This window comes from Varanus komodoensis, unplaced genomic scaffold (genome assembly GCF_004798865.1).
Source record: "Varanus komodoensis strain SLA01 unplaced genomic scaffold, ASM479886v1 scaffold6_4, whole genome shotgun sequence".
In the NCBI taxonomy this organism is placed as follows: Eukaryota; Metazoa; Chordata; class Lepidosauria; order Squamata; family Varanidae; genus Varanus; species Varanus komodoensis.
This window is the reverse complement of record NW_025336347.1, coordinates 2,757,726-2,781,763: the sequence shown is the minus strand read 5'-3', so window position 1 is coordinate 2,781,763 and position 24,038 is coordinate 2,757,726. Positions and strand designations below refer to the sequence as shown.

Below are 24,038 nucleotides of genomic sequence, written 5' to 3'. Positions count from 1 at the left end.
TCAACGCGGGAAAGCCTGCTGCCTCTGAACAACACGCGCCACCTGCGCCCAAAGCCAGCGCCGTCCCCCGATTGGCTGCGCCGGGGCGAAAAATCGCCGCGCGCCACGTCACCCCTCGCTCAGCGCCTGCCTCTTCCTGTCTGCCGGCTCACGTCATCCTCAGCCGACCGCTCCTCTGACCGAGCCCTGTGGAGGATTGAGGCGTCGGCAGCCGGGTGATGACGACACCAAAGGGGAATCTACGGCGGCGCGTTTCGCCCCGAGGATCATAATATCTCTGTTCCCCGCCTCCCGCCTGGATGTCCTTCACTCTTAAAGGAGACGCGACATTGTTTGGACCGGGAAAAGGGCGGGACTAGGGGGCGGGGCGGGGCCGAGGGTGTCACTTTGGGCCCCCTCCCTCCCTCCCTCCAGCAGTCGCGGAACGTTCCGAGCGGAGGTTCCGCCTGAAGTATGCGCGTGGAAGGGGCGCGCGGCGGCTGCGGCGGCTGCGACTCCTCCGACTATGCAATGGCGGTCGCTGGTGTTGGCGCTGCTGGCTCTGAGGCTAGCCGGGCAGGCGCTGCTGTGGCTGGCGGGCCCCAGCCTGGGTTTCTACCAGCAGCGCCTGCGGACCTTCTCCTGCAGCCCGGCCAAGGAAGGGGACGCCTCGAACGCGCGCTGCCTCAGATCCGGTTTGGTGGCCCCTCACTGGGCCTCCTTCCTGGGCAGAGCCTGGGGAGGCAGTAGCGGCTACATCAGTGGCGGCGATGGCGCTTCTGCTGGCAGGGCCCTCGCGGGCGGCGACGGCGACGGCGGCGAAGCTGTGGACGACGAGTACGAGCAGCGCTACAGCCGGGCCTTCCCCGCTCAGCTCCGCACGCAGCTCCGCGACGCCGCCCGCGGCATGTTCGTGTTTGGCTACGACAACTACATGGCGCACGCTTTCCCTCAGGACGAGCTGAACCCCATCGAGTGTCGCGGGCGGGGGCCAGACCGAGCAGACCCGTGAGTAGTCGAGCGAGCGAGCGGGGTGGGGTGACGCCTTGAGATGGCCGCTGTCGATACGGGTGGGGGCCTTGCTTGTAGCGGCTTGCTGGCTCTTTCGGGTCGGTGTCCCGACCCGTCCCGCTGGATGTCGCTTGGTGGTGCTGTGGCAGCTTGGGTTGGGCTGTGTGGTTCCTCCTCTTGCAGGCCGGGGGTGGGGGATGAGGCTAAGGTGAATTCCTCAAGAGGTGAGGGGCAGAAGGGAATGGGTGGAGGCCGTTGTGTGGAGAAGGAGAGACATGGGGTTTAAAGATTTGGGGATGGAAGTTTTAAGGGTAGCCCTTCCAGTGGGGAGTGGAATGGATTCGAACTTTCCATAGGAGTGCAAGGCAGGCCTGATCAGCCTAGTGAATGGATGATACGAGGGGTACAGTTAGAGCCGAAAAGAATTCCCCCTCCCTATTCAGAAAGCAGTCACTGACAGGCACTCCCACTTTCAAACCATTGTCATGCTTTTAATAGATTAAAAAAAAAACCTATTAGGCACCTCCACTGTAGGAATGGATCATAACCATATGGACATTGCCATATGCATCCATAGAATCTGGAAATAGTGTCTTTAACAGTAACTGCAAGTGCATGTGGAAAAGGTAATGGCAACTGAGTGGGAAGGTTCCTGGATGTTAAAGAGGAGTAGGATAAATTAGATAAAAGTAGGAACCTTTATGATGTGAAGTACTGGGCAGTAAACACAGGAATGATGAAACTGGTTGTAAATAGTGGATAGTTATGCAGTACAGCAATAAAATTATTTCCTGTGTCAGCTTCCTTCCAAAGTACAAAGAGTGTTTCTTCAAGTGTGACAGCCATTGGTTTCCTGGAATCTGTTGCATCTTTACCTCTTTTTCTCTGTTACATTTCACAGTTCGGAAGTGCTCAGAGCAGATGTGTTCTACTTAGTGATGCCATCTTGCATGATGTTTGTAGTTGTAAAAATTCTTGAGTATTTTGCAAATTGCATAAGTATTGCTTCATTCTCCCAGGAGGCTCTGCAGTTATCCCTGGAGTGAATGGTTCTTGGACGTAAAGGCTAATCTTACTGCTAAGGCTTTGATTGCTTTTTTGGGAGCTGCCTCTAAGTTCTCCACGCACCTCTGCCTCTTGCAATTTTATCTAGTTAGAACTTGTATGCTTTGTGTGATGTTTCTCTCTATAGCTTAGCACCTACAGGTTAACATATGTGCATTAGTGGCCTGCTGATGTGAGCTTAGCACAGCACATATTATCTACCAGAAAATCTATGGGGATAACTTTCCTGCAAGTTGAGTTAGAAGTGAACATTCCTGAAAGTATGAGCATAAAAACTTTTAGCTCACATTTGCCTAAAAAACAATGCCTTGGTAGATCAGAGCAGTCCTACTTAGTTCAGCATCATGTTTGCCACAGTGGCTAACCAGATGCACGTAGAAAGTTTGAAAATTGGACAGGGGGTAATGGCCATTTTCCAGTGCTGTTTCCACTAACTGGTATGAAGAGGTATTAGTAGCCATTGAAGCCTGTATTCTTCATGAATATGTCTAATCCTCTCTTAATGCCATCAAGATGGTGACCAGTTCTACATCCTGCAGCAGTAAATTCCATAGTTTTAACTGTCACTTGTGTGAAGAACTACTTCTTTTATCTGTCACCTGAACTTGCCATTATTCAATAGATGACACAAGCTTTAATAACATAAGGGAGGAAGAAGTATTTCTTTTCACTTATTATATACCATACAGAATTGTATACACCTGCCATATCTCCCCATTTCAATTAGCCTTAAAAGAAAACCCATCAATTCTCATAAACAACCTTCCCTTGTTGAGGAATGGCCACAGTCCTCATGATTATTTTGACTGACGACTTCTGCACTTTTCCCAGCTTTACAATATCCTTTCTAAGGTGATATGAACTCTATATTCCAACTATAAGGAATACGTTTGAATGAGGATGCTTATATATTGGCAGTTTTACTTTCAGTCCCATTCATAAATATTCACAGCTTAGAATTTGCTTTTTTCACGGCAGCCACATACTGGATCAGCACTTTCATTGAAGTATCAATGTATCAGCCACAACTCTAAAGAGCCCTCTACTAATCAGTCATCAGCTGGGATCCCATCAGTGTATAGATCTGTCTGTTCCTATATCATTTTATGCTTCCTGAATTTGATCTACATTTGCAATTTTTAATACCCATTTTCCTGGTTTAAGAAATTAGTTTGGATCTCTGCACAATCCTTTTGTTGTTTGAATTTCTCTAAATAATTTGCTGTAATCAGCAAACATGGCTGTTTCATCCTAACTGAGATAGAACAACTGTATTGTGGTCAGATTAATCTAATATAGACCCTTGGGTGACCCAGCTGTTTGTTTTTCCCTGGTGAAAACTGGCCTTCCTTTCCTACACTGTACCTCCTATTTTCTAACCAGTTACCTATCTGTAATAGGATCCCTGCCCCTTATTCCATTGCTACTGTTTGAGAAAGAGCATTTGGTGGGGGTGGTTTTGTCTAAATTTTTTAAAATGGAAAATAATGGATATCACCCCTTTTGTGTTGTTTTTTTCTAACAAGTGAGATATATTTTAAAAATATAATCTTCCTTTCATTCACCTGTGTTGATAGTGATTGTTATAGAAGGAGAGAAAGAATCAACATGAACTTCACTTCTGGAATTAGACCTTAATTAGTGTTATGCTAAAAGTTACTTAGAACTTTAATTCTGGTTATCTTCAGCTATAGTGCTGTGTGTAAAATAAAAATAGTAAATTTTTTTACTACTATTGCTAGTAAAAAAATAGTGAAAATACTACTGTTAACAGTTTTATTAGATATATTTCTGGTAGCCAAATCTATAAATGCATATGAAGGAAATTTTCAAAATTATCTCACTGAAAATAATAGGTTTGTACCAGAGGAGGAACTTGGTCCTTAATTTAAGGGTGGGCAAGATACATCCCATGGATTGCATGTTTAATTTATTAATTCTAAGCAGTTAGCTACTGAATTTTGGTAGCAAAGTGCAAGGTTTTTTATTCTTCCCTCTTCAGGTGTGTGATAAATTGGCCTGCTTTATTTCAAATAAAGTGATATAAAGCTGTGTGGACTTTACCCATACTGGGCCTTAAGATTTTAGAATTGTCAATTTGTCAGTAAGGAAATTTGATTTTATCTTGGAAAGTGGTTCTTGTCAGAGCAGTGAAAAAATAAATTTTAACAATTGTATAAATAGCAGACTGATATCCCTGCATTCTGCCTGACTGCTCATTTTTCATAGATTTTTGGGTCCAAAGAGCACTGCTCTTGAATGGTCCAAAACCAAATCCGTTTGTTCTCTTAGGTGGCTGTTATTTCCATAGTAGCCTTTTTCATAGAACAATTAAGGGGCATCATCCAGTGTGACTGTGACCCTCCCAACTCAGGATTAGGGGCATCCAGCAGAAGGCAAGAGGAGTTCAGAGGCTAGGATTGCTTGTGCACTGCCCTCATCCTGCAAAAGCTGAAGCACCAGCAGCATTCACTGGGGGATGGAGGTGTCTCCCTTCTACCCTCTCACCCAGTTCTGGAGATGGCCTTCCAGCTTTGGAGCCCAGCTGGCACAGAAAGAACCATGCCAGCTGTGAGGGAGGAGGGTGTGTCTCCACGGTAAGGTTTCCGGTTCTGACCTTGGGAGCCATTTCCAGCGGTGCCTCTGACATAGCCTGTGGCCTGAAGACAGTGTTGGCAGGTTATGGGATCATGCCCTAACTGTAGCTCAGGATACTGCACACTTTTTTCAGCATGTAACTAAGCATCTCTATTGACTCTAGACCTCTTGAATAAATTCATGGCAATAATTTCAAAATAACATTAGTAACTTCATTCCAGTTTTTGAAAAATTGTTCTGAGCAATATTTAAATGTAGCTTCTTAGTGAATATTGGTGTTCACATAACTCTTCAACATTGCTGTTCTTTAAAAAAAAAAAAGCCCAAATGGCTAGAAGCAGATGTTGCATCAAAAACAGGAGCTTTTGTTAAAATATCCTGTATAATGACTTTATCATGTTCACAGCAGTGCTTCTTTGGAAAAGCAACTTTACTGGAAAGTATCTTTTGTGTTTTTGCACACCACTTTCTTTCAGGCTTTTGTGATTTAACGGGCACACATATGTTTGTATCAAAATGTCAAATACGAGCAATTGTATGAAGGTTGCAAATTATTTTTAGAAAATTAATTGTGCTAGGTAGTGTGAGCCAGACTAACAGGAGTGCTAAGAATCTAAGGTTTCAGTGGAAAGCATGTGTGTCCGTGAGGGCGAACTACCTCTTTAGTACTCAGTTTCCTGTTTTTGTTGGAGTTGTCCTCATTTTCAAGGAGACAAGCTATTTAGGCTGAACAGTCAGTGGTTGCTGTAGCAAACACAGTAAATAAAGCTTTAACTCCATGTGTGCATACCTTCTTTGTGAATCAGCTTGAAGATGCATGTTTCCTATATTTTGAAAAGAGGAAAATAATACACATTTACAGCATTATATTTAAGGGAGATGGGTGGCGTGTTTTGGTATAACAACGACCAACTGTATTTATTTAATTGTGAGAGTGTATGCTGTATAATCAATAGTAACCAGCAGGAAAATGTGGCACAATTTCTGTGTTCTGTTACTCATAATGACACTGTGAGAATGACTTAACAATGATATTGAAGTATTGGCAATACAGAATGAACAATTTTCTGAAAATGTTCCAGTTTGTCCATCGTTAATAGGATTTGAACTTGAATCTCCCAGTTGAGATCCCTCCCTACACTTTGTTCATCAGGTTTATATTGCTCATAGATACTTGTTTCACTTTAAAATTTCAGATGTACCCTTTGTCTAGAGTTAAACTCCTTGGCCTACTCTAGGTTCTTTTATACTCTGAACTTCCTTAAAACTTTAGTAAACAACGAGTCCTACTAGATTCAAATAGTTCTGCCTTAGTATGAAAGAAATTGTAAGAGACTGAATTAAAAGTGCAACCACAAAGTAGCTTACTCTGAGAATATGAATACTGGTTTTAAGTTAGGTAGCTAGGGCTGTAGCCCTCTGTGCATTTACTTGGGAATCTAGTCCATTGAGTTCTTTGACTCTTACTTCCAGATAAACCTACACAGGAGCTACATGTTTGATAGATTAAATACTTGAATTAATTTTTCAAAAAAAATCTGGTAGAACTAACTTCTAACCAAATTTATTTCAGTTCAAATCTGAATATCAATGATGTCCTGGGAAACTACTCGCTTACTCTGATTGATGCATTGGATACCCTAGCAGTGAGTTAAAATGTTTTTTAATTATTGGAAGCAAAAAAACCAATCTTAAATATTGTCAGTGGTAGTTATTAAGTGGAAGAAAAATCTCAGGAAGGATGAGGGCTGTTTTGTCTGCTATTTTCCCCAGCCTGTCTTGGTAAGCAAGCATGTGTTCTGTGTAAAGGGGTTCATACCATAAATCTCAGCCTGGCATTTGCCTGCACTTGAGTGTGAAGCAAAAGACACTTCCTTTTTTCCTGAGTTCTGTGCACATTGCAGAGAATTGGAAGGGGTGGCTTGTTTTAGGTCTGCTGTGAGAGACAGTTGGTTTCAGTTCATGCCTGGCACTGGAAATAGTAATGAGCAGTGAGAGAGGTTTTATTATGCATGCCAGAGACTCTAGGAAGGGGTGCGCTTAGTGGCAAGTAACAACCACAAACAGTTTTAATTGAATATCTTACTGTCAGGGTAATTTTCTTATTATTAGGTAAATCTCTTTTTTAAAAAGTAAGTTTATTCTAGCAAGAAAACTGGATTCTCTATCTCATTCTTTTTCGTCTGCCCTTGTACTTGAATGTAAGTCCTGTGTTACAGTGCATTTCTGTACCATTTTCTTCCTAGTGAAATGCCCCAATGTCATTACATGCTGATTATTTTAAGTTTCTTTTCCCTTCTGTATTCATATTGGTAGAGAGCAGAATCTGTTTCTAGGTTAGACAAAGAACTACAGCTCTTCACAATGGTGTTTTTAGTCAGTTACATTTTACACACTGAGAGAGGATTCCTGTGGACCCTGGACAGTGTCGAGGTGCTAGTAACTGGACTAAATCCTTTGTGCCCATAGACAAAGTTATAAATATGGAGGAAGAAATATGATTGGATCTTCTTTTCCCACCCGTGCTTCTTGGCCTCCATGGAACTCTTCTGTGAAGAGAAGTTGGAGAGGGATAAAAGCGACTTGCTGGTAGGCAGGGAGGGGAGATAGGAAGCTGCAAAATGCAGCATTTTATGGCCTCTTCAGTCCCCTCCCTCATAGACTCAGAGGGTAATCTTGCTCCTTTTTGTATTTTCTGTCCTCTCTCCCATCTAGCTTTTGCTGATGGGACATAGGATAAGTTGAGGATTCTGAGCTTGGAGCCCTCAAGTGCAACCTATCGGATTGTGTTCTTAACCCTGAAAGTTGTTTCTTTATGCTTTATAAGGATATATAGGGCATACTTTTGTTGCATTTGTATCTTACTATGCATAAACGGTTCCACTTAAGTTGTAGTTCTTGACTTTGGCATTGCAATTCAAAAATACTTTAAAAAACAGGATTATACAATAGTATTTACTCGGGGCCTAAAATATCACTGGACTTTGGGAAAGGGTGACAAAAATTCTAACATTTATTAATTGCTGATATTTATGATGTGATCTACAGTTTAATATAAGTTTAGGGCAATAACTGCTATTTTTTATCTGGTATGTATTTTCTGTGTTAAAGGTAATGGGAAATTCTTCAGAATTCCGGAAAGCAGTGAAGTTGGTGATCGACACAGTATCATTTGACACAGATTCAACTGTTCAGGTCTTCGAAGCCACAATTAGGTAGGTTGCTGCTAAAATTGGATGATAGTATTGTAAGCAAACATGTTGGCAGTTTGAAGAAACTAAATTTCATGATGATAATGCAAAAAGGAAAAAAAAGTGTGATAGCAACCAGAAAGGGGCCAGAAGCAGAGTGTAGGGCAGAGCCAAAGTGCTGCTTGGGCATTGCTGGGACTGCTGTTGCTGGTCTGGGTAAGCTTGACAAGAGGTTTCTTTTGCTGTTCTTGCTGAGTGTCTCACCTGCCATTTCCTTGGACTCATGATGGGTTGGATCACCCAACTGTGGATGATGTGACAACTCGTAGTAGGATCAATAACTCCTAGAGCAAGGCATGGCTTGCCAGGGTGGCTTTTTGCCCTGTGGAAAGCAATAGGTTTGTACAACATGACAGTGCAATGTTGTTATTTACTCACAAGTTTTGCCTTGTTGTGTGAACCCAGTCTTAGAGTATTGGTGCGATTGTATTTATTTATATGTTTTAGGTTGCTATACAGTCAAGGGTATGGCAGAACAATAAAACAGCAGACAATATTCTTAACAAAGCTTATAACAAATTAAAATGCCCAGTTGAATAAAGCTGAATACATTGAAAAGTTGAATAAATTGAAATAAATTGAAAAGATTGCAATTTGGGCATCAGGTGAACCTCTTTAGGAAAGGTCTTCAATAATTTTGGTGACCCTGCTGAGATAGCTTTCTCTTGGTACTAAACGTACTTCCAGTAAAAGAGGCACATGGGAAAAGCCTTGGCAGAAGTTCTTAAAGGAGAGGCAGGATGGTATTTGGAGATCTAGGTATTTGGGACTCAAGCCATTTAGGGCTTTTCAGGTAAGTGCACAGACTTTGAATTTAGCCCAGAAGCAAATAGACTGCAATTCATTTTTTCCAGCATGTGCAGGTCTGGCTCTAAAAGTCAAAGGTCATATAGCCATATACTTTTACCAGCTGTAACCCCTGAGTTGTCTTCATATGGCTAAACTATTTTTTCCAGAAATAACTGCAGCTGGACAACCACTGCTGGCAAAACATGGTTTTTGTAGGAAACTTGGCAAGTAATTGAACCAGCAACATTCTTGGGCTTTAAGTTGGCAACAAAACTGTTCTGAGAAATACCTCCATAAGGTTAAGATGTTCCTCTGCTTATGTTATGGCCTTCCCATTAAATGATATAAATATTATGTTCCTAAACTGGAATGTAACTGAGATTTATGATACTATAACTTATAAACAATGTATCACATTTTGCATTGTCTTGTTTAAAACAATTGTCTATGCGCTGCCAAGTTGTCTCTAACATACGGCGAATCTGTGAATGAATGCCCTCCAAAATGTCCTATCCATGATGGTGCTGCTCAGCTCTAGTAAGTTCAAGGCTGTGGCTCCCTTAAAGCAATTAATGATTTCTTTCCTTGTAGGGTTTTGGGAAGTTTACTTTCAGCTCACATAATAATTACAGATGCAAGGCAGCCTTTTGGTGATATGACCATTAAGGGCTATGATGATGAGCTCTTACATATGGCTCATGACCTGGCAGTGAGGCTGCTGCCTGCTTTTGAAAACACCAAAACTGGAATTCCTTATCCTCGGGTATGTATATCACAAAGATCAATTTTCAGACAAGCTACTTTTGAGCTTTTTTTGGCATTGTAATGTCTTCCCTTAGCTGCGTCATACATATTAATCGTTTTGGTATAAAAATGCACTTTTGAACAATCTTGTCTGTAAAGTAGCCCTATGGAAGCCATAATGCCTGATGTGAGATGTCCATATTTATAGCCCTGCTTCCTCTCAGTAATCCAGCTGAATGTGTCACTGCTCTTGCTTGAATATACAGAGATGCAGCCTTTCAGTAGAGATAGTGCATTAACTGTATCCATTAAACTGGTTTCCTCAGCATGGCTAGATTAGTGGGACTGCTGTAAGATGGGGATTTTGCATTGTTTGGTCTGATTTTCTGATGGCTGGATATTTGCACACCTAATATTAATCTAGATACCCTTTAAGACAGATTCCCCATGGAATATGATGCAACTTCATGACAGAGCCCTAATGAAACACAACAAGTCACCTTATTATTATCATCTGTGTTTGATTATGAAGGGGGTTGAGTGGGAAATCCTTTGAAGGCTACAAAAAATAGGAATGTAAGTGCTATTAAAAATCCTATTTCTGCAGGTAAATCTAAGAACAGGAGTTCCTTCCGGCAGTAACAACGAGACTTGCACTGCAGGAGCTGGATCCTTATTGGTGGAATTTGGAATACTTAGCCGGCTTCTTGGAGATTCAACTTTTGAATGGGTTGCCCGCCGAGCTGTGAAAGCTCTCTGGAGTTTACGAAGCAATGACACTGGGTTATTAGGTGCTTATTTTTTATGCTTGTCTTACTCAATTCAGAACAAATATATGTAACAGTGTCTGATTCTGAAGGGCTGTGTGTAAGATGGCAGGAAGAGTGGGTTGTGCCAGTAAACAATCAGTACACAGGTGTGATATGTTTAGGGATCTATGGATTTTTAAATATCTGTTCTGTCTTTGTTTTGCAGATTATCGGTCATCTTCTATTATAACATATAACATCTTCTGTTATATGTTAACAAACTTGGATTTGGGGTGTGGGATGCACAATAATTCAGTTTGTGTTTGTAAATATGCACCTGCCCTTATCTCCCCACCAAAAGTTTTGTTTTTAATGATTCTCACATTTATCAGACTTAGAAGAACCCAGTCTCCTAAGGAATCCTCAGGTCAGATTCATAGAAATCTAAATGCATTTGAGCCCATTGCAGGTTTTTCTGATATCTATAGGTATGTGAAACAGCCTTGATAGCTGGTTTACAGATTGTTTTCTATGTGCATCTCCTGAATCATACTGCGTAATAGAAATGGGCATTAAGGCACTGAAACTGCCTGTGCTGCTTGGTGCATGTAGATATGATAAATATGTATACTGCACAGCATGTGAAATGGACCTTATTTAGCAAATGATGATTGGGACAATTATCATTAAAGTTCTCTAGAATTCTTGCAGAAACTGTAACATGCTCTGTAGGAAGTGTTCATGTAACATGCTCTGTAGGAAGTGTTCTGTTCATGTAACATGCTCTGCACCTCTTTACCTAGTGCAGGGGTCGGCAACCTTTAACACTCAAAGAGCCATTTGGACCCGTTTCCCACAGAAAAGAAAACACCAGGAGACGCAAAACCCTTTTGACATCTAAAATGAAGATAACACTACATATATCATTTTTACCTTTATGCTATGTATTAAAAAACTAGAGTGTGTTGCATTTATGAAATCAATGAACTGCTACAGAGAAAACAAAATTTTATTTCTGCATGCAACAAAAACATTTTGAACTCCTAAAAAAAAGCAAGGAAGTAGATCTATGTCTTCATTAAGATTTAGCTGCAGCTCTTGTTCATTCACTAAAAACTGTTATTTTTAATCTTACATTATAATCTACTAGGACTCCTTTCATATATTTTGAATAGCAGAACAGCTTTCTGCAAAGTCAAAGTCAGTGCTAAAGGGCTGCATGCATTAAACATAAGTTAGTCAGCAGTAAAAGCAAATGAATCTATCCATGTACCATTAAACGTTCTGTTTTCTTCAGAAACTTTTCTTCAGTTTATCCATGGTTGGCGTATGGGGTGGGGGGTGGAGGGGAAGCTCAGTAAATCATGCGGGTCCCAGATTGGCTGTGCCCGAGAGATTACATTTGGACAAAGAGAATCTTTTCAGCAGGGTTTGAGTAACATGAGAGCCTGTAGGAAGCTTGTTCCACTCTTTTCCTGCACAATAGCAGAGGAATGTTGCAATTTACTTAACCAGCCTCGGTCACAGATTGGTGGCTGTGCCAGCGCGTGTTTTGAGCTATGGAGCCGCAGCAGAGGGATTCAAGAGCCACGTGCGGCTCCGGAGCCGCAGGTTGCCGACCCCTGACCTAGTGCAAGGAGCAGCTATGTGCATTATAATGAGAATAATAAGTAAAATCAGCCAATCAGTTTTCCATGAGCTGTGCTTTCCACCAATGCTCTGCTTTTTATAGCCCTATACTAGCTTTTTCCAAACTGGTACCCTCCAGATGTTTTTGGACTACAGCTCCCAGGTTTCCTCACAATTGGCCATGCTAGCTGGAGCTGATAGAAGTTGACATACAAAACGTGTGGAGGATGCCAGATTGCAGAAGGCAGCCCTGTCTAGTTTGTGCTCTATTTACCTTAAGAGACATTATTTCCATACATACCCTGATCTATATTTGAAATGTTCTGGTGAAAGTACTGTTCAGAATTGCTTTCATGAGTTGTTCCCTTGGGAGAATGTCTGTGGAGGCTTGCCTTTGCCCACGCCACTTTAAAAAAAACACAAAAAACTCCTACTACTTTTGGAAGACATTGTGCAGGAGTCCAGATTAAGTCCCCATTCAGCCATGGAACCAACTATGTGACTGGGCCAGTTACAGACACTCAGTCCAACCTACTTCACAAAGTTGCTGTTGTAGGGATAAGGTTGAGAGCAGGAGGAGAATGATAAAAGCTGTTTTGAGCTTGTTGTAAGATAAACGTGGGTTATAAATCAAACCTTGAAATTTTCCTGTTTTGCACCCAGGATGTTGCAATAGGTTTTATGCACAATGTTTATGATTGTATCTTTTGTGAGTTCTGGTAAACACATGCATTTTAATTAGTTTTATTGTAGTTATGTTGTGTGATCTGGCAGCCTTATGCTTCCTGGAGCATTATTGGTTGAAGACGTTCTAAATGAAAACAGTATGTAGCTACGCTTGGCTTATCTTTATTCCTTGGCATTTTTACTTCATAGGCAATGTTGTGAATATTCAAACTGGTCACTGGGTTGGAAAGCAGAGTGGCTTGGGAGCAGGATTAGACTCTTTCTATGAATATCTTTTGAAATCTTACATCCTTTTTGGAGAAAAAGAAGATTTAGAGATGTTCAACGATGCATATAGGAGTATTCAGAACTACTTACGGCGAGGGTACGTGGCTTAATGGAACCTGTTGTCTTGTATTCCATAAAATGCTGTGCGCAACAGTGCTCTATAAATTAATAACAATACTAATTATTCCAAGCGTTTGCTGTGTGTCTTCTGTGAATGACTGTTATTAGAAGGTCCAAAGTTACATAAGAGAGTGCTGTTGCACTCAGTACTTGCTGTTAGGTTTTCTGTGAGCAGCTGATTTCCACTGTCTTAACAGAACGATGGGCTAGAAGGACTCCTTGTTTTGATCCATCAGCGCTCTTCTTATGTTTTTGAACCTATTAGCATATATTGTGCATGGTACATGTGGGCTTGTTAATGTAATGCTTGCCGTTAACCACTGTGGTATTCAGGACTTGACATTATGAAGTCATTATGATGCAAGATGGAAGGTATGTTTAGTTACTAGTGTGTCTGTTTATGGATGCTATGCATAAGCACTCATAATGAGAATTATTATGATTTCTATTCACATTGTTTTTGAACACCATCTTGAGAGGCAGAAAGTGTGATTTATACATTTAATCAAAAATAGTTGTATAGATACAGATATCTGTTCCAACCTAAATTAAGAATACATGTAACAAATGGGCCTGAATCAAACCTTGCTTATTGTTCTCTTCAGGAGGGAAGCCTGCAATGAAGGTGAAGGGGACCCACCTCTCTATGTTAATGTTAATATGTTTAGTGGGCAGTTGATGAATACCTGGATCGATTCTCTTCAAGCATTTTTTCCTGGTCTTCAGGTATTTGCAGCGTGGTGGAGAGAATATACTTATTGCATTAGTAGTTCTGTTCCCAAAATAAAAGAGGCTTTGGCAAAACCAGTATCTGGAAATAAATGTCCTGCACATTCATGCCAGTGTTGTACTAGTTACACATTAATTTCACTACGTACATGTATGTGCATACCATTTATAGACAGACAATTCATACCAGCCCTTAGAATCATCCTAATTTGGGGCAAAAACACATTTCTGTCTGCTTCTAGAGCATTAAGTTGTTAGGCTGCTCAGCTCTTGAAATGCCTGTTGTGGTTTAAGGAGGGAATGAGTTGGACCTGCTTAGCAATTGACCCATCCAGTGAAATCCTTCACAGGCTTCTGTTCCCAAAAAAGATGCAGAATAGTTCCACTTGAATGTTAGACTGAGTTGCATCAGCTGTGTTAGCCCATATTTACAGGAGTCAAGATGTGTTTTAGAGGAGGGGTGCAGAACCTGAGTCCTGGAGGCCAAATCCACGCTTTAGGATTTGCTAGATGGCCTTTGCCCTTTCCCCAGCCCTACTTCCTTTCCTGTCTCCATCAGTTGTTTGAAGTTTCCCACTTCCCGTGCAGCTGTTTGCCCTTTTTGAAAGATTGAAGTGCTGCTCCTTAGGCTTCGCTACTGCTGGTTAGCATTTTATTTATTTATTAAAAGCTTTATTTATTTATTAAAAGCTTTTCTAACCTCTTCACTACAGATGTCTTGGGATGGCATACAAAAAATGAGTAGAATAAAACAAACACCAAAGCATCTGACAATTAATATGCTAAAACGCTAGTTAAAATCAATTAAACAATAAAATAGTAGGAAAATAAAAAGGGTTTCGCCTGATGCTGAAAAGAATATAATGTCGGCACCAGGTGAACCTTTACTTTACACTAAACTTTGCTGGCATATTTGGTATTTTGGTCTGGCCCCCTTTTGCCTTCGTCCCCACCCACCATTGGAATGCAGGTCCTGAACAATCTGAGATGAAATTTGGTTCTTGGGCTGAAGGATGTTCTGCCCACCTGCTTTTTCGAGATCCCTTTGTGTATTATCATTTACTTGGTACCACTGATTCAAAGGGCGATTTCATTGCTTCTGTATGTTGTTAGTCATCCCAGGATTTGTTGGCCAGGCTAGCTCTCACTATGTAACCTAGCTTTAGTGTGCTGTTTCACAAAGTAAACTTGTGGTCAGCTGAACATGTACAATAGTGTTCTTGAACTAGGGAGAGCTGCTCTGTGACTTTTAGCAAATGGTATGGGCTTCATAGATGAGGAAAACTGGTTTATTGCTGTTTTATCAGTGAGCCAGCCTTCTGTGTATGCAGCTTCACTGTTGTTGCTTCTCCTCAGGTTTTGATAGGTGATGTAGAAGATGCTATTTGCCTACATGCATTTTATTATGCAATATGGAAACGATATGGAGCTCTTCCAGAGAGGTATAACTGGCAGTTACAGGCACCTGATGTCCTTTTTTATCCACTGAGGCCAGAACTAGTAGAATCTACATACCTTCTTTATCAGGTATTTAATGTCTTCTTTTCTGAAACATTGTCTTTGGTGCAGTAAGAGGTTTTTGCTTCTTGCCAGATGTGGTCCAAAATAAGCCATTATATATTTTAGAGTAAGTTTTTTAGTTGTAGTTCTGGAAACCAATCAAATATATGATAAAGCAGATACTTTTTTCTGCAAATGCTAAATTTAATGATGGTATAGCAAAATCAGTAAGCCAACATGGCTCTCTTTTTGGCAGAGATTTTAGCATAAAACTGCCACAGATATCGGATGGGACTGACTTACTTTAAGATGAGGACTTAAACTAGTGAGGGTTTCCCCTTACGATTTAAAGGAAACATTTGATTAAATTATATTCTGAGTTGTATCACTGGGATATAGCATCCAGGATCCAAAGAATGGCAGTCAGTTTTATGCGTCAAAGAGGCATGTTTCATCTATGCAGTTCCTCAGTGTAACACAAGAAGCCGCTGTTAGACTCAAGGAGGTTTCCAGTGATTTGAAAGGGACATGCCATATGGTTGTATGTGGCAGAGAGGTCTACTGTTGGAATGGGAGAAACTATGATTTGTTCAAAATCTAGTTAGGTACAAATGGGGATCAAACCATGGTATCAGGTCACTAGCACATGGATATTTTAAAAACTGGCAGTGGACTCAAATGAATTTGAATGTCTAAGAATCCACCCTGCAGATTCCAGAGCACATAGGCTTTTCCTGTACAAAGTACTTTTCCAAGTACAAAGACTTGTACACTTTTTAAAATTCTGCAACATTTTATACAAGTTTAATTGCAGAATAATATGTTAAAACAACCAAAAACTAATTTTTCCATAGGCCAAAATGCATATTTTCAGCAATTTGTGTATTTTGGAGCGATTTGCACATTTGCATAAGTACAAATTTGTGCAGCTCGAGGCATGCACAAATGTGTACAAGCACATTTGCACAAACTCCATTTCTATCAATGAATGGATGATGAAATGAAAGGCTTCTGGCAGTCTTTGCAGCACAGACATAACTGATTTTATAATGTCTGTGCACTCCTTCATGGATCATATGATTCAGTAGGTAGAGACTGTTTAGCTGTACTTCTCCATGGTCTGGGATAGGTGGTTTTATCCAGTTTCTTCTAATATATTTCCTTTATTTATCTAGGCCACAAAGAATCCCTTTTACCTTCATGTAGGAATGGATATTCTTCAGAGTTTGGAGAAATACACAAAAGCAAAGTTAGTTTTGAAGTTCCTTTTTATATTAACTTTGTGTGTAGGCATTGGAAAATAAAGACTAAGTTCGATTGAAACCCTTTCTTTTTAGTAATTAGAAATCTTAATTTAGAATAGTGCTGCATGTGACATAATCTGAACAAGCATGCCTGTTTACATTGAATAAACTTTAGATGTTTCATCGAATAGGTATATGAAAAGCTGAGGATGGGAAGTTATGCCACTTTCTTGGGTGTGTGCAGTATTGATTTTATTTGCATTTAGTGCCAAGAAAATATGCATAGGATTGCCACAGCATTTATAACATTGATTGGATTCTAGCCACAGCATTTATAACATTTACAAAGTATTACACTCTTATACAGTTGTGTCCATACTCCCAAGGATTGCTTGGACTTGTGTTTCTTGGACATTATTCTGAGGTTATGTGGCAAATATTGCATTCATTTACTTGGAATATTTATATCTTACTTGCAAGTCAAAAATACGTAGGTTGCAATCCTGTGGAGAGGCCCATAAATATCTGAACTTGGAGGATTGTGGGCATCCATGGAGGGCCAATGGAGCATAGAGGTGAATGTCACTCCTGCATTTCTCTTGCTCTGTAAGTGGCCAGTTTTGGCCACCTAAGTTTAATGTATCAGGGCAGGGGGGATGGAGGCTGAGGCATTGCCAAGGTACCTCATATCTTGGTGGTACCAGTTTTCTTTCCTCACTCCCCAGAATGCCCCCAAAAGCCCTTCTCCAAAGTTGCTGTTACGACCTCAGAGAAGCAACTACTATAGTTCTCCCTGCGCTGGCTGCAAGGAGGGTCTGAGTCTGGATTTCCAGCTATGAGCTTAGAGGTTGGAGCGATTTTCCAACCTTTAGCTTGGGAATCCAGGAAATTCTGTGACTGTCTAGACATTGTCTAGAAGCCATGGGACTGTGCTGTTTAGACAACTGACAGTGTTTAGAATAAAGCAGTTGAGTCAGAGGAAGGAACAAAGGTGAGCCTCCCTGTTGTCAAATATTCCAGTTGCCACTGTGCTGTTGAATTTCTGGACTGCTGTGGGTCTTGGGGAAAATAACCATGGCCCTTACAGGATGGGCTCCACTCACCAGGCTGTGGCTACTGATGTCTCTTGTAGCCAGGGGAACTTCCAGAAGGAGCCCTATATATCATGGGCAGTTCAAAGTTGAGGATCTTAGGCACGTACAGAGTAGCTCTTGCAATCCTATTTTCTAATTTTTTTTCGTTAGGAGAAAATGTCTTGAACTCTCTATTTCAGTCTCCACTGGACTGAAAACTTCCCCTGCCTTTAAGTGTTAGAGTGATATTTCTGCCCACACCATTTGAGTGCGTGAAATATTCATGTTGAAAACAGTTCTAAAAGCCTTGCTAATGTACCATCGTGACAGCCTACCTATTGGCCTCCGTTTGAGAAAGAAACAAAGCAAAGTGCATTGCCTCAATCAGCTTTTGAAACAAAGGTGTCACCAGAGGCATTGTGTTTCACTAAGATACCAGATCTGTTAGTTGCTTTGGTGTCTCATATCTGACAGTTCCATATTTAGAGGTAACTAGAAAAGCTATACTGTTCAAACCAGTAGCAGCAGTAAGATTTGTAAGATACCTGAAATGTGACTACCTTATTCTTAGCCTGTTGTAGTTTTCCCAGTGGTGGTTCAAGCTGCCAAAATGGTGACAAATCAATCTGTGCAAATGTTCCTTTCAGATGTGGCTATGCTACTCTGCACCATGTCATAGAAAAGTCCAAAGAAGATCGGATGGAAAGCTTTTTTCTCAGTGAAACATGTAAATACTTGTATTTGGTATGTATCCTCATGGTCATCTTTGGAGGTTTTTTTTTTTAAAGGCTTGTTCAGTAAAACTAATTCGCAAAAGTGATAGGCCCACCTAGAATGAGTCATGATATAATTTATTGATGCAAGAATAGAATGCTTGTGACGCGCTGATGAGACTTTAAGCCTGTATATACCTTGTCTCCTGAAAATCTCTGCATGGCTGTTACTAACGATGTGATTTGCTGCTTGGTCTGTATCAGCAGGACAAGGCTGATGCAGCATGTGCCAGTCTTGGACCGTAAAGGCTATATACACTCTCTTCTGTTCCAGCTATTTGATGAGGAAAACCCAGTGCACAAATCAGGCAATAGGTATATGTTTACCACAGAAGGCCACATCGTGTCACTGGATAAACGTCTTCGTGTTTCACTGTGGCAAGATACCTTCTCTGAAGAACAGAAGAAAGATGAAAAGCAGAAGCCTAATGAACTAAAAGCAGTTAACTCCAGTTCAAATGTAAGCTTAAACCAGTGCTTTATATTTGTGTGTAGTGTCATGTACCGTAATAACAGATGATTTTGCTAAGTAATCTTTAGAAATGTATAATGTTTTATTAGGGCATGATGGCTTAAGACAGAAAAGGATTTCTGTTTTACAAGAAGCATATCACTAGTATCTCTTCAAATATTTTATGTTGGAAAAGGAAATTATTAAACTGTTTAACTAATGCAGTATGGATAATAGAGAGGACAAATGCTTAATAATTCCTTTCATATTCTCAGATGAACTGTATAGTCATTTTATGCTTCTATGTTTTCGTGAGGTGGGGAGATATTTGGAAGACGGATGCAAAATCTTGATTGGCTGCCTGCAAGAAACTGAAAATGTATCTCAGAAGTGAAGATGTTAGGGGCAAGCACAAGTGTTTAGATAACTTATCCTGGATACTCTTCTAGGCATCACTGTTTTGTATATATAATGGAAGTGTTGATTATATAGCCAGGTGTGGATCAAGATTTGAAAGTAGATTGAAGGCAAAATGCTGGAGGGAAAATTGAATCTCCAAAACATTGTAGCATTTTAGACACTAGCATGATCGTGGTAGCACTTTGAGGCACAGCACTGTGGGAGCATTATGCTTTATTCTAGTTTGAAACATTCCTAAGAAATTCCTATCCAGATGGAGAACATTTATGCGGACAGCACTTGTTCATCACAGTTATTTTACACGGGCATGTTGTGAGGGGAGCCGGCTGGAGCCGGGGGTCAGACTAGAGGCCCCAAGAGGCCCCTTCTGACTTGCTCTGTTTCTGTGCTTCTATGAATTAGGTTTTCCCTAATGTGTGGCAGAACTTTGTGATCATTCAATTTACTGTTTTACTCCGTAGTCACGGAAAGGACAGTTTTTTCTGTTTTAACATCCAAATGTTAGGAAAGTTATGTGAGTTAAATTCTTCAGCCTTTCTGTCGTGTTATCTGTCTTCTATACATTATTGCACACAGTTCTTCCCTTAATTTGTTTTATCTACAATTTGACATCCTCCTTGAAGTGTGTGACCAGAACTTGAGTATGTTTTTCTAAATGAGCCTTTACTCCCAGTGTCTTCAAAACTATGTAGATATGAAGGGCTTGCCCAGTTATTGCTTTATGAAGAGACTCCCAATTTAGTATTCTTAGTATTAGTAGTAAGTGTACTCCTATGTTCCAGGAGAAAAAAAATTATCTGAACAAAGATATTTTTTGGCTAAGGTAGTCAGAAGAAGAACACTACAATCAACACAGTTCACTCATTATGTATGTATTTCTTTATTACATTTATATGCCACACCTCTTAGCCAAAGGCTCTCTTGGTGGCTTATATAAAAAGCAAGCTATATCCTTTCTCTGGTGATCGCCAATCTTAGTCATAGAAGCATTTTTAAAATGTTAGGCTAGTTGATCTTGCTAAAATGTAACAGTTGATTTGGTCCTAGCAGAGGGATGATACTTATTTCTTTGGAAGTCACCAGAACTCATTTTCAATATTTCAAAGGCAAACTTTTCAGTGCAGGGGATTATTTAATATTTATTTAAAGATTAAGTTGTGCTTGAGTGTTCCATACATAAAGAGTGTTCCATATGTATGGGAGACAAGCTCTTACTATCTGAACATGTTGGCTTTCTGAGATCTGTTCTAGAGTTGATTGGTGCTACCGTGTGCTTACTCTGTCTTCTAAAAAACAATGGTAAGAATCAGTTTTCACTCCTGTGCTGTACAGACCTTCAACTTAAAAATGTACAAATCTCCTTCTGTTTACAGTGCAACAGAGTACCAGATGAGAGGAGATACCTGCTGCCTCTGAAGAGTATTTATATGAGACAGATTGATCAGATGGTGGGCTTGATCTGAACAAGGCCTGACATTTCTGAAAGAGTGGACGGCAACATGTTGTTCTGAAGATGGTTCCTCAAAAGCTACATTGCTTATAGCAGCTGCAAGTGAAGGACTTGGTTCCTTTGGTTGAAACAGGGATCCTATGCTAGAGAGCAGTTGTAACTGAGATATATAGTAAAAAGCGGCACATTCAGTCTAATGTGAGCTAAATTCTTATCTGTGAAACTTAAGAGTTCTTAAGGCCAAAAGTTCTTAGTTAAAAGAGCTCTAAAAAGAAAAAAAGTGCACATGAATTGTGCCAGATATGCTACTTTGCCACCATCTCTTATTTAGGATCTAAATGAGAATGTTTGGAGAGAACTTATAATTTTAAATTTATTTCCAAAGTAAGAATAAAAACTTGGGTGGGGGAAAGAAAAGGGAATGTGCAATTTTACTCATCAAGCTTGTTTATTTCACTAGCAATAAACAGTACTAATTATTGCTCAGGTAGGAAAATATCCATAGGTTCTTGTTTACTCAAAATGTCTTGCTGAAAATGTCCTAACTGAAATGCAACTTGTAATATCAACCATGGTATTGCATCACTGTGTTCAGGACTAACATCTAGGCTGATGTTGAAAACAGTGTTTTTAATTTGAATGGCATATTCAAGGTGTGTGGAGTTTACTAGTTTCTGAAACCAGAAATTTTAAACCAGGTGCCTTGTAGTAGGTATAAATGCACAAAACCACTCATCTCAGTGATGACCTTGCATTGCTGTTTTGAAGATATTCACAATATTCTTCTGCTTAAATTTATCTTCTGTTTTGTGCCTCTCTCGGAGATCTACTGAACTGAGACAGAATCTTAGTATTTACATTCCTTGTAGTTCTAATATGCAGGCTTTTGGATCTAGTGCCTTCTTACTTTGTCACTTCACAGAGCCAAGACTTTTAGCCCTTTTTTCCTCAAGACATAACCTTTTTACTAACTTAAAACAATCTTACACTGAACATAAATAACATCCCAAGTAGTATTTGAGGGTTATACACTCTCTTTCACACCAAATGAGAATTGAGTATTTTATAGGTGTTTGCAGCCCCTTCTCTGGACAAGTATTTTTTATAGCAGAGGAGGTGAAGCAGAGTTGATTCTCAGAGATGTTCCGGCCTTTGCTTCCCATTTCAGTTGTGACAGATGTTACCTGTCTTAAGGTAAATGTTTTGGTGCCTCATTTTGAAGCAACTTTGAGCACAATAACTAAAATGGGTGTGACCCTAAGGTTTTGTTTCTGATCAATAAAGCCTCCCTTCTCCTTCTAGTCATCTCTTCAGACCTCTGTTTTTTCCAGGAGATAAAAGGCTTGACAGTAGTATCCACATTCCTTTATTACAGAGTATAATCTAAACATTTTTAGGACTGTTTTTCAGTAGTTGATCAAATAAAATTAAATGCATAAACATTTTCCTTTTTGAGATAATTTAGATCACATCTTATAAATAAACATATAAATACTCTGTTTTATTAGATATTCAATCTGATAATTCATAGAACAGGCATTATTCTCCTAAGTGTATTCCAAGTTAACCACCTAATATTTATTAAATAAATAATTAGGACTTGCTTAATCTCTTTGGCAAACAAATGAATCTCAGGGATCTCCAAGTTCGCTTCTGTTTGCCTCGCATATTTTGTGTTTTACTCGTATTTCCTTCCTATTTCCATGATAATGCCATTTCTTCGAAAGTTAGCAGATCAGAATCACAATACACAGTGCTATAAAAACTATCATACCGAGGTGAATGAAGCTAGGTTTTAATAACTTTTCTTTTTTTCTTTTCCTGAAAATACATCTACGATGTTTGATTCATGAATTAGAGATCAAGCAAAATTTCAGGAGTTGTATATCCCAAGTTATTAGGACAGTGCAGGTGATAAAAATGTATGTGTTGACGGGGAGCAGTTTAGGATAGGCATGTCTGTCTTCCCTAGAATAATGAACACAGGAAGAAACAGGTAAGACAGAAGAACTGACACTTCAGAGTAATGGTCTTTTAGTGGAAAACTTGAACTGCGATCCAAAGAATTTTAGAAGTCCATTTTTATAAAGATGAATCCCATCCTTGGTGATTCATCACCAATTGCTTTTGAAGCTGAGGAGACTTTTAAATGCACTTTAGCATTGGGATGAAAAACTCATGCTTTCTTGGGATTACGGCATTCATTTCATAGTTTTTGGGATCCAGGCCACAGTACACTCAAAATGTGAAAGAAGGTGCAAACCAAGACAGTTCAGTTCACCTCTGCTGTAATCATGTTGTCAGATGAAGAAATGTGGTCACGAGGAGCATGTACATAATTAATGCATTCTGCTGGGTGTGTAACTAGCAGATCCACATTAGCACATACAACTATGTAGACTCTTCAATGAAGATTGTATGTCTTGCTTCTCCAATTAGCAAAGCTTGTGCCTAATAAAATGTTAAGTATCAAAATGGGGGCTTACAGTTTGGAATGTTTTGCTAAATAATACATTTGAAATATACCCCTCCTCCCACTTCAAAAGGTAAAGAGCTTTCCTTTAATCAGGCTAATGCTAAGTTCCAAATTGTGAGTTTCCTGGGAACTTCCAGAAGAAATGTACTTCCAGTGGAAGTAATATACTCCTTTCCATGCAATCAGCTAGCATTTTAATCGTTTTAGTACAGATAAAAATGCAAATGGAGAAGGCTGTATCTTTCCTTACAGCCAGTGTTTGTAGGTGCTAATATGTACTGTGATCATTCCAAATGGACATTTGACATATTGGCTAAGATTGCACTAAAACTGTGGAGTTAGGGGGAACTAGATCAAGCTTACAAGTAAAAGAATTGTCCAGTTTCTCTCAAATGTCCAGTTTCTCTTAAAGTTCAGTTGAATTTTAGCAATGCTATTCTGTAAAATAGCTCTTTCGTTCATGAAAAGTGACTTAATTTGTTCTATTGCAAAATTAGTGTTAAGGCCAAGTCTAAAATGTTGCTTGGATAATTTGCCAATTCATATAACTAGACTGAATTTCTCACCATGATTGTGCAATACATGTTTTCCATGCTTAACATGGCATTGTTACAGAACGTATTTAATAAGGTGATGAACTTAAGGTTTATAAAGAATCAGATGTTCTGAGAAATGTAAAGATTTTAAAATGAATAGATTTTACATATAATTTGTATTAAAGCACAATTTCTTAAATCTTTGGTGTTGGTCTTCTTTGAACCTTTAAAGAAAATGTCTAGTTTACTTTTTGAAGGCAGTGGTTTATTTTTCCAGGTAGTAGGTAAACTTAGTTTTTACCTTTTGGAGACTTAAATAATGGAATCTCTCTCAAAAACTGTGCTAATGACAAATATATGAACTCTCCACTTTCACCTCTGGGAGATCTTTGCCACTAGCACACCTTTGTCTTTGTTTTACACCAGGTAACTGACAAGCTAAACATGGGTTCAGTGGGACTTAAGTATTATTTTTGTTCTAGATTGGAGCTACAGAT

The 24,038-nt window shown here is 39.8% G+C and overlaps 1 protein-coding gene across 1 annotated transcript; it reads left to right on the top strand.

Moving 5' to 3' along the window:
• The first annotated feature begins 418 nt into the window (after nt 1-418).
• On the top strand, nt 419-23,740 carry EDEM1 (ER degradation enhancing alpha-mannosidase like protein 1). Its single transcript, XM_044451846.1, has 12 exons — nt 419-987; nt 6,227-6,299; nt 7,765-7,868; nt 9,285-9,456; nt 10,045-10,228; nt 12,692-12,866; nt 13,495-13,615; nt 14,975-15,145; nt 16,294-16,367; nt 18,083-18,179; nt 18,483-18,668; nt 20,453-23,740. The coding sequence occupies exons 1-12, from the start codon at nt 506-508 to the stop codon at nt 20,540-20,542; spliced, it is 1,929 nt and encodes a 642-aa protein (XP_044307781.1). The 5' UTR covers nt 419-505; the 3' UTR covers nt 20,543-23,740.
• The last annotated feature ends 298 nt before the right edge of the window (nt 23,741-24,038 follow it).

Coding starts and splice junctions, on each gene's coding strand:
- EDEM1 (XM_044451846.1), top strand. CDS start 506: ATGCAATGGCGGTCGCTGGTGTTGGCGCTGCTGGCTCTGAGGCTAGCC. Junction 9,457..10,044: donor CTGGAATTCCTTATCCTCGG/GTATGTATATCA, acceptor CTATTTCTGCAG/GTAAATCTAAGAACAGGAGT. Junction 15,146..16,293: donor CTACATACCTTCTTTATCAG/GTATTTAATGTC, acceptor TTATTTATCTAG/GCCACAAAGAATCCCTTTTA.